Source organism: Physella acuta, unplaced genomic scaffold (assembly GCF_028476545.2).
Source record: "Physella acuta isolate Inbredline_101_S28 unplaced genomic scaffold, ASM2847654v3 ptg001201l, whole genome shotgun sequence".
In the NCBI taxonomy this organism is placed as follows: domain Eukaryota; kingdom Metazoa; phylum Mollusca; class Gastropoda; family Physidae; genus Physella; species Physella acuta.
This window is the reverse complement of record NW_026732718.1, coordinates 71,984-82,403: the sequence shown is the minus strand read 5'-3', so window position 1 is coordinate 82,403 and position 10,420 is coordinate 71,984. Positions and strand designations below refer to the sequence as shown.

Here is a 10,420-nt window from a genome sequence, read left to right as displayed (position 1 = left end):
AAACTTTCTCACTACCTATTTGTTTAAAACTATAATTTGAAATAAGGCCTTAAATGTTCAAGCCCATGCATTAATCTATTTAAAATTAGAATACCAGCAACATGCTCTTTGTATTAAAAGGGCATTTTCATTCACATGTAATTTATTTTGAAATTTGGAATAAAAAGCAGCTAGAATTCACATGTATTTCTAAAACTTCACTATTTAAAAATTTGTAAGCTACATAATTACCAAATCCCATACTTATGTTTGGATGTGTGTCAAAGAACTGATGTATAGTTTTGTACATTGCTTTTAGTTTGAGCTAAATCAAGCTAATGAAGGAATTGTACATCAGAAGTAAAAATTGGTGAGCAACATTGTAGCCTACACGTTAATACAAGATGTAAGACAACCAGATCTGGAAATTTCATAATGTATGGTTTATAAAGTGGAGAATTTGTGTAATAATTAAGTTAATTTTTGTGGTTATTTTATGACTTGAAAATAATGTACATCAGTATTCTTTTAAAAACAGTATCTTTATATTAAAAAATGTTTTTGTTTTTTCTAAAGTATCGACTATGTGCTTGTAAAATTTCCATTATTTGTTTTTGCTGCCTGGGTTTATTTGAAAAAAAGCTTGCAATCAGAGTGCATTAGTAATTTCAGTACATACCCGTAATAGGTTGATCAATTGGTTGTTTATGTTACATTTATTGTGTTATAATTGTTGATTTACTTATTAAATAAAAGTAAAATGTTATTTATAATTATATTGTTAACTTACACTTCTTTAAAATAGCTGATGAAGATGACCATTGTTTGTGGATAATAAATGGTGATTTTTTAATGGAAGTTCACTTTCTTAGCATATTACAATAAAACATCCAAAACTACATAAAAAAAATAACCAACACAGATTTTTAAAATATTTTTATTTACATTTTAATTTTTACAACAACAAAAAGTCAGACTATGCCAGGTCAAAGTCATCTCTCTGAAAATAAAAATAAATCAAAGTTTTAAATAACTTCTTTATAAAACAAAAAAAATTACTTTACAAATTACTACTCTACGGATTTTCAGTGTTGTACATACCAAATCATTATATTCCTGGACGTGTTTCTTTATTTTTGATGTGTCCTTCCAGGAAACAAAATCTTCCATACTCCTACAGGTACAAACAAAATTTATATTAAATTTATGACATTAAAAGAAAATCTATTACTTACTCAATTTATTTAAAACAAAGCCAATGGTAAAAAAAAAACACCCAATAATTAATAAATGTATAAAATTAAATAAATACAAAAGTCAACACACCGTGTGACCAGGTATGCTGGATCATCAATCACATGGGGGCCAACTCTAACGTCTGGGTGTCAGTTAAGAAAACATTCAATACAACATGCTCTGTGACTTAAAGCAACTGTTTTTTTTTCTCTATAGTGATGAGATTCCACTTTTCCAGTAATAAACATAAAACTATTAAGCTATTATTAATATAAGAAGATCTTTTCATTTCTATAATACTAATAATAGTTCTGTAATAGTTAAATTAACCTTTCATGCGAAAGAATCAATGCAACCTGTTTTAAAAATTAAAAATCTAATATTAAAAGCAGCATCGTAAACCATCAGCTAGTGTTTCAAGTGAATGTATTTCTATGAATAGAGGGAAACAGGTCATACAGTGCAAAAAGTTCAGCTAAATATGGACAAGGGAAATAATTCAAAAAATGTCCTATTTTATGTGTTATCTCCCTTAGACCAGTACAGATTTGGAAGGATACGACCCTGTTCTATAAAGGTTGTGGCGGCTTTCAGTGTCTCGGACATGTGATTTCTAACCATCAACACGGGTAGTCTCCGCCTGAAAAAAAGAAAATAAACATGCAAGGAAGGTAATTCAACAAGATAGCAAACAAAAGTTACTGCAATAAAACACACTGAAAAAGTGGTGAGTGAAATAACTGAAGTCCCTTTGATTTGATTTTTTTTTTAAACAATCGTTAATTAGATGTGTTCATTTCTGGTGTTTTTCATACATTTCTACTAATAGAGCGTCCATTTATAATTGATGTTAGATGACACCACTGACCCATGGAAGAAGGCAGATGTCAGTTTTATGGCGCTGAACCACTTTTTAGGAGGGGGGAGGGGATTAAGGACCTGATTTAACATACATTATGTAATCCTGAACAATAAAATTTGTATCTTAGATAAAATTCTGAATATGTGGAGGAAAAGAAGGGTTGGGGGGGTGTAAGAGTAGCGATGGGGAAGACTCAAATTCTCTATTGCCTTAACGTCACTCATGTATAGATACTGATATAAAACTACAAGTGTACTAATTTCTACTACACCGTTGGGTTTGAACTGGTGACACTGAGATTGTTCTATGTACTCACTACACTGTACCACTTTCAAATGACAAGCCTTTCCTCTAGCAGTATCTTATTGTATTATTTATTTTTAAAAAACTCATGTTTGACTAATTTTTTTTTCTTCCTCTTACACTAGTTCAGAGGGACGGCGTGGCCTAGCGGTAGAGCACTAGACTGCTAACCGGTAAGTCACAAGTTCGAATCTGGGCTCAAGTCAGTTAGAACATCCCTAAGTCCACCCAGCTCTGATGGGTACCTAGCTCAAGCTAGGGAAAATCAAGGCGGCTGGGCATAGTGCTGACTTCACTATCCCTTCATATGCCGAGGTCACAGAAACTGGTGAACTCTTCTTCACTTGCCCACTAGACCAATTTGGAAGCGGGACTTTAACACTAGTTCAACCCTGAATCCAATAAGTGAACCAGATGAAGGGGAACAATACCTGCAGAACGATGATGCGGTGATGCGATCAGCCAGACTTAAACTACGTTTGGTGGGGATCAGGCCCATTGAATGTCTGAAAACAAACAGAAGAAATGTGTAGATGATTACATTAAAAAATTATTAAAAGACAACAGTACATGAAAATAAAAATGTATCAAATAAAACATTGTATGTTGTTATCATCAAATTTAAAGGATAACACTGAAAACGGTTGTGTAACACATTTTTATTTCTCAATCTGACGATGTAGAAAAGTCGAAACATTTGTTTCCCTTTATTTTTTTAGCAATACTTTCTCATTATATATGCTACAGGCAATTTATGAAACCCCGGCAGTCTATAGAATTCCTAGGCCGTCGTTGTTGGGCAAGGTATGTAATATCTGCTTTGTTGTATACTTTTCCAAGGCATTATATAAAATGTAAAGAATGACAAGAACTGCTCAGACTAAGTGTGAAATTCCCAGATTGGAAAAGTCTAACCTTAACCATAACTCTTAACTCTTTAATGACTTTCAAGGGCACTAAATTAAGATTTAAAAATGAAAATCCAAACGTATTAAAATCAAAATCTGCATGAGTCTAACTAAAAATATTAAAATTATTTTAATCTCATAAAAATTTAGAAAGTCAAATAAAATTATCCCCACGGAATTTAACCATATTTTTTTTAAATTATAAAACTGCAAATCCATGACAAGCTGACCGTAACCCAACAGTCATTAGCTTTCGACGCGTCACGTGACAAGATCTGACCAACGACTGAAGCCTTTGTGGAGCGCCTCCAGATATGCGAGCGTGGATTAGCGAAGGACTTGCGCACCAAAGAGAAATATGTTCACGCCGTGGTGCGTCAGTGGGAAGACTAGCCTCAAGTTTGTAATCACTTTTAAAACAACAGCCTAGCGCCTCTTTGCACCGTGAAAATATTCAAAACTTGGAATTTTTTCTTCACAGCTTTGGCGACTTCAAAGTCAGCTACATGTTTTCAATATTTATAATCGTGCCTGCATGTGGCTAAACAAATAGCCGTTGGTCATCTCTCGGCAAGCTTTGTCTGGGAGTAAACAAAACGCATGTGGCTACGCTCAAGAACTTGTGTTTCCATTGGGCAGCATACTTTTTTAGTTATATCCAGAGTGTTTGCTTTAAGCGGTGTGTTAGGTTAGGTTGTCAGCGAGTTGTGAGTCAGGTCGTGGTAGTTGTGTAGGTGAGGTCTTGATTGTAGTTTTTTTTTAGCCTAGGTAGTAGTGTTTAAAGGCTAGGTAGTGGTGTAGTTAAGGCAATGGTGGTGGTGTAAGTTAGGTCTTGGTGGTGTAAGTTAGATCTTGGTGGTGTAATTAGATCTTGGTGGTGTAAGTTAGATCTTGGTGGTGTAAGTTAGATCTTGGTGGTGTAAGTTAGATCTTGGTGGTGTAATTAGATCTTGGTGGTGTAAGTTAGATCTTTGTGGTGTAAGTTAGATCTTTGTGGTGTAAGTTAGATCTTGGTGGTGAAGGTTAGGTCTTTGTGTTGAAGGTTAGGTTTGGTTACTAGAAGCAGTGGTAGAGCGGTATTTATTTTGGTAAGGAAGCTTAATATACTAACTCTCAATTATTTGTTAAATATATTTTCCATACTAAAAAAAAAACAGACCTATCTATTTGATGAGAGAGCGAAATCTATCGAAAATAGACTCCTGACCTCTATAGCAAGAACCATAACTCTCATCAACCCCAGCATCTCCGCCTTTGATCCCACAAGCGAAAGCTATTTAACTCCCTTGTGTGCTAACACTTCTACAGCAGATCTAGATTGTCTTCTTGACTTATTCTACAGATCTGCTCACCGTAAGAAGTGTAATGCTAGTATACGAATGCCGACATATCTTGTAAGTTACTATGAAAATGCCGGCATGGTGAAACACAGGGGACCACGAAACAGTATAGCAAAGAACTCAACGAAACATGGGTTTGGATTAGAGTAAAGGCCGGGGATTGGTCAAAGATTAGGACAAGGGTTGGGGAAAAGTTTTGGTAACGAAACTACAAAATAAATAGCAACGAATTCGAATACGTCATTTTAACCCACCAACTGCAGCCATATTTTGGTAATTCGTTTATATCTAAATATACGACCCACTGAGAATGTAATTAGCAGTAAATCGTATCCAGCTAACAAACAAATATTCATACAACACTCACTCTTTCCTTTTTATCACGAGAGCACGACCCCAGTGTATTCTAAAAAAAACGCTGGAAGTTACCGCCCTTTAAAAAAAACTCGTCTAAAAAAATGAAGGAGCAGATCAAGGGAAGATAAGCAAGCGGTCAATGTGAATTTGTAATGGCTGACTCAACGAATGGGGGCTGGCATTGCCCGCTACGTCTCATCTCACTGATGGAGACATTAGGTCGCACCGGTCCATTACTCCTGGGTACCTGTGTACTCACTAAGTTACTATCTCCAGGAATAGAATTCTCAGCACGCGATGCCATCTGGGCATTCTGGGGCTCCAGTTTACTAATAAAACAATGCGCGTTTGTCTTCATTATGTGTAGTTGGGGCATAGGAACTTCATGAATCTCGGAAGTATTGATACCTAGTCTATACAACCGCCCTAAGGCATGATTCTAATCGTAATACGGTACTGACCATAGCCATCTTTAATCATAACCCTGACATAAAACCTAATGTAAATCAGATCTAATAGTAATAAGAATCAAACCCTAACTATAATCCTAACTATTACCGTTTAAGTAGTGCTGGCATTAAAATGAAGTTCGTGATATGATGAACCCTAACCTTTAACCTTACACGGATACAATGATAAAAAATAAAATCCATAGGATAGAATATTGCCAGCCGGTGAAGTTGTAGTAAAAATAACAGAGATTATACTACATTCATTAAAGTAGTATATCTTAAAAGTTTAAATGGTTTAGATCAATAAACAGCCACCACCGGTAAGGTTTATGTGAGAAGGGGTGGGGTGCTAAAATAAAAATTTCCAAATTACACGATACAGTCGCCTAAGAAAAAAGACTGCGACAAACAACAAATTCAAAATACAATATCGAACAAAAAGAAGTTGCTTAACTTAGCATGCTGATGAGCGTGTGGGGGGGGGGGGGGGGTAGACTAAAGTTATGAAAGAGTACGTATCTGATAGGAAGACAAGTTCATAATAAACGTCTTTAAGCTTGTCTTACTGCCACTGAATCTCATACCACTGATGTATGTAGGCGTCAATACCGCACATACAACATACATCCCTCCGAAAATATTATTTAGGGGGCCTCTCTGTCAGCATCTCCCATTACACAGACAGGCCTCAACACGACAAGCTTCGTCTAACTGGCTTAGGTACCGGTTTGATTGCCGAGTATCTGTCGCTTTGGTTCTCACCAGGCTAAATTTTGTTTCTGATGCATTTAACAGTTAATACAACAACAAATCAAAAAGCATCATGTTTTCCCGTTTGTGCCCAAGACGCATGGAGCAGAGGAAGTAGCGTTCATCCGTTTCAACGCCTTTGACATACGAGGAGATAGTGTTGCCAACAATATGCCCAGGCGCCTTTGTTTCCCTGACGTAAGTCAGGTACCAATCAGAGCTAAGTATACTCAGGGGCGTCCTGCAGATCTGAGCCTGGGATCTGAACTCGAGACTATTTCTCTTCTTTACAAAACAAATATTTCTAAAATTAGAGTCGAGCCAAGTATTTCTTCTTTACAAAACAAATATTACTAAAATTAGAGTATAGCCAAGTAATGAAAGTGTCGTATGTTGCCGCCCAACGCTTTTTTTAGGAGAATGACAACATCTATAAACTTGACTTGATTCAACGTACCCAACCAAATCTTACGATGCTGTGAGCGTTAGACTTTGCCTGCAACTCTTCAAGCACATAAAAAAAAACACACCAGAACCACATGTTAATTCTTCTGGCACTTCCCTCCCAAAATCTAAAACACATTAATTTCACGTTATTCATCTCGTTCATTGCCAATTACCTGCAACAAGACGGGCTGGGGGAGGGTTCCCTTTGATAGACGGAATAATGTCTGCGGCACTTAAAGCGGCCGATAAGACACGTCCAGTGGTGACTAGGGTGAGGTGATACTCAGGCGGAGGGTAATTCAACGGGACATCGGTAGGAAACAAAAGGCGGGATGGTATGCTGGGGGTCGGGGAGGAGGGGGTGGGGGTGGGATAGAAGTGGGGAAGTATTTCTTTTATCTTGTGACAAGGCACACTATATGGTGCAGGAGATTTATAGAAGGAAACACGTTGGTTAGTCTTTTTGTCAGTGTGTGTGTCCGCCAGTGGTATTGCTATGAGCGGCTGGCCTTTACGTCAGCATGTGTGTCCGTTAGTGGTATTGCTACGGGAGACTTGCCTTTATGTCAGTGTGTGTGTGTCCGTTAGTGGTATTGCTACGGGAGACTTGCCTTTATGTCAGTGTGTGTGTGTCCGTAGGTGGTATTGCAATGGGAGGCTGGCCTTTATGTCAATGTGTGTGTCCGTCAGTGGTATTGTACAGGGCGCTTAGACTTTAAATCACCGTGTGTCCGTCAATGGTATAGCCAAAAGCGTCTAGCCTTTAAGTCAATATGTGTGTCCGTCAAAGTATGTCCGTCAACGTGTTCAGCATTGGGGTAGCCATTGGCGTCTGGCCTAGCCTTGTCAGTATGTGTGTCCGTCATTGGAGTAGCCATTGGCGGCTAGTCTTTATGTATTTTTTGTATGACCAACAGTATAGTAGCCATAAGCGGCTAGATCATATTCTTACCGGGAGATCACAATGTAATTTCCCAAGACTAGACATTCTGTTTTATTAGTAGGCTTATAGCAACAACAACAAAATAACAGATGACTCTAATAAGTGATCATTAACGCAATAAGCCGGTTAGGAGGCGTAGCTGTACAACTCAAAGCGCGGGATTTTGCTTTCTTATACTAACAATAACATTTTAAGTCTGTGCATGGGTATACAGGTGCCATGAGATCCATATGCCTGACCATGTACATTCATGAATGACTGCTTACTTCCACCCATGATTAGCACGTCCGTTGGTTTATGTTACATAACGGCTTCACTGCCCTACGCAAGATAAAGGTTAATACAAAAACAATACCTCAGGTATGGCTAGATAGGAAACATGAAAACGAAGACCAATTTTTTTTTTTAGAAACTATTCTTAATCACCATATAATTAAAGCCCGTCTTTAAAGTTTTATACCCCCTTAAAAAACGCTAATTTTAGAAAGATGAAATAAGCACCAGCACACCTGGATTAGGTTGGCGTGGGTTCGAGTCTTTGAATACTGCAGCGGTCATTCACTTCTCGCAGGGGGATTCAGCAGTGCCAAATATACCTGGGGTTCCGACAGCATAGTCCCACGCTCACCTTAAAGCTACTATCAAGAATTTCTCGCATCAAAGTGAGGGTTATGACTATGGTCCGATGAGTAAGAATCATTAAGCTTGTGTTACGGGTGTAAAGGTAATGAAGATTTGGTCTTCACACGTGGACATTCATTAATGGATCATCAGAACAGGTCTTCTCATTAGGTCATTCATAGATCATCAGAATAGGTCTTCATATTAGGTCATTTATTATATTGAACATCATAACAGGTCTTTCCATTAGGTCATGCATAGTAGAGATCATCAGAATAGGTCTTCATATAGGGTCATTGACTATATTATGGAACATCATAACATGTCTTTCCATTAGGTCATTCATAGTAGAGATAGTCAGAATAGGTTTTCATATTGGGCCATTTACTACATGGAACATCAGAATAGGTCTTCAAACCAGGTCATTCATTTTATGGATCATCAGAATAGGTAATCCATGAAAGGATAATGACATTCGGTATTATAAATAGGAGTCAGTTCCCCAATACAGAGGCCATTATATGCGAAAATGTTCACATTGAATCCCCTACACTAGGTATCACATAAACCCCTTGTGTGGTATACTTGAGTTCAGGGCCCTCCAAGATATCTGTATGTAGCCAGTCAACAACAAGAAGGCGGTCTCAGAACAGGCCGAGTGCTAGTTTTAGAAACTAAATAATTGTGTGATGACAATAATAAAGAAACTGAAACAACAGATCCGCTAAGTCTAAATAAACGGAGCAGAGGCACAACGTTTCTAAAAGCCTAACTTGACCAACAACATAGGCGACAGTGACTTAACGATGTCATAACAACTACATTTCACAGCAAATTTTTTAAAGTTAATTCTGATAATTAATTATTACCGTTAGAAAAATGTTTATAAACTTTCAAAAATAGATTTCATATCATTAGTTTTCTTTGTAATAATCATAGAAAAATAAAATCTCAACGTTATTTTAATGTATGGAACAAGTTCGCTATTGCCAATAATGGGATGACTCCATTGGTAGGTCGTGCATGCATGTAGCATATCTGATATGCTGAGACTCATGTCTTAGGCATGTCCGTACAGCAAGTCACGGCAAAGTGTTTGAGCTGTGAGATAAGCAAAAGAAAGTAGTGCGGATTCTATAAGAATAGAATTTGTTTCCTCGTGGGTACATCTTCTTCCATGTTTTTAAATGCGGGCTAATGATGTCAGCGGAGGGGAGAGAAATGTGTTCAGCTGTTATTTTAGAGGAGTTTTGGTTTGTTTTTTTAATTAGATTTTGTCAAGTAAGTGTTCAGTGGGGTCAGAAAGATATAAGTGGAGCTGCTGGTGGGTGGAGTTGGTGGTGGGTGAAGTTTATTTCAGGGTGGAGTTGGTGGTTGGTGGAGTTGGTGGTGGGTGGAGTTGGTGGTGGGGGGGGGGAGTTTATTTTAGGGTGGAGTTGGTGGTGGGTGAAGTTTATTTTAGGGTGGAGTTGGTGGTGGGTGGAGTTTATTTTAGGGTGGAGTTGGTGGTGGGTGGAGTTTATTTTAGGGTGAAGTTGCTGGTGGGTGGAGTTTATTTTAGGGTGGAGTTGGTGGTGGGTGGAGTTTATTTTAGGGTGGAGTTGGTGGTGGGTGGAGTTTATTTTAGGGTGGAGTTGGTGGTAGGTGGAGTTTATTTTACTTTAGGGTGGAGTTGGTGGTTGGTGGAGTTGGTGGTGGGTGGAGTTTATTTTAAGGTGGAGTTGGTGGTTGGTGGTGGGTGGAGTTTATTTAAGGGTGGAGATTGTAGTGGGTGGAGTTGGTTGAGGGTGAAGTTGGTTGAAGGTGGAGTTGGTGGTGGGTGGAGTTGGTTGTGGGTGGAGTTGGTTGAGGGTGAAGTTGGTTGAGGGTGGAGTTGGTTGAAGGTGGAGTTGGTGGTGGGTGGAGTTGGTTGTGGGTGGAGTTGGTTGAGGGCAAAGTTGGTTGAGAGTAGAGTTGGTGTTGGTGGTGTTTGGGTGGTGTTGGACGAGGATGGAGTTGGTAGCGGATGGAATAGGTGGTGGATGAAGTTGATGGTGAGTAGCATTGGTTCAGGGTGTTGGCGGAGGCTTCAACATCACTGGAAGAGATCTAATGTGCGGACTTCAACATCGATGACTAATTTGATCTTTAGAGACCTAGAGTGGCGACGCCTTCAGAGCACCAAGCAGCAACCCCGGCATCAGCGACATCAACACGCCGTTCACGAATGTACTACCAAATAT

General features: G+C 38.5%; 1 protein-coding gene across 1 annotated transcript in view; it reads right to left on the bottom strand.

Moving 5' to 3' along the window:
- Positions 1-955: 955 nt before the first annotated feature.
- LOC131957059 (U3 small nucleolar ribonucleoprotein IMP3-like) overlaps positions 956-10,420 on the bottom strand; it is a 32,576-nt gene continuing 23,111 nt past the window's right edge. Inside the window, exons 3-7 of the mRNA XM_059321760.1 lie at positions 2,812-2,886; positions 1,776-1,855; positions 1,306-1,357; positions 1,051-1,153; positions 956-979 (exon numbers count right to left, since the gene is read on the bottom strand). Of these exons, the coding sequence (XP_059177743.1) occupies positions 956-979; positions 1,051-1,153; positions 1,306-1,357; positions 1,776-1,855; positions 2,812-2,886 (334 nt within the window). The remainder of the gene's footprint in view (positions 980-1,050; positions 1,154-1,305; positions 1,358-1,775; positions 1,856-2,811; positions 2,887-10,420) is intronic.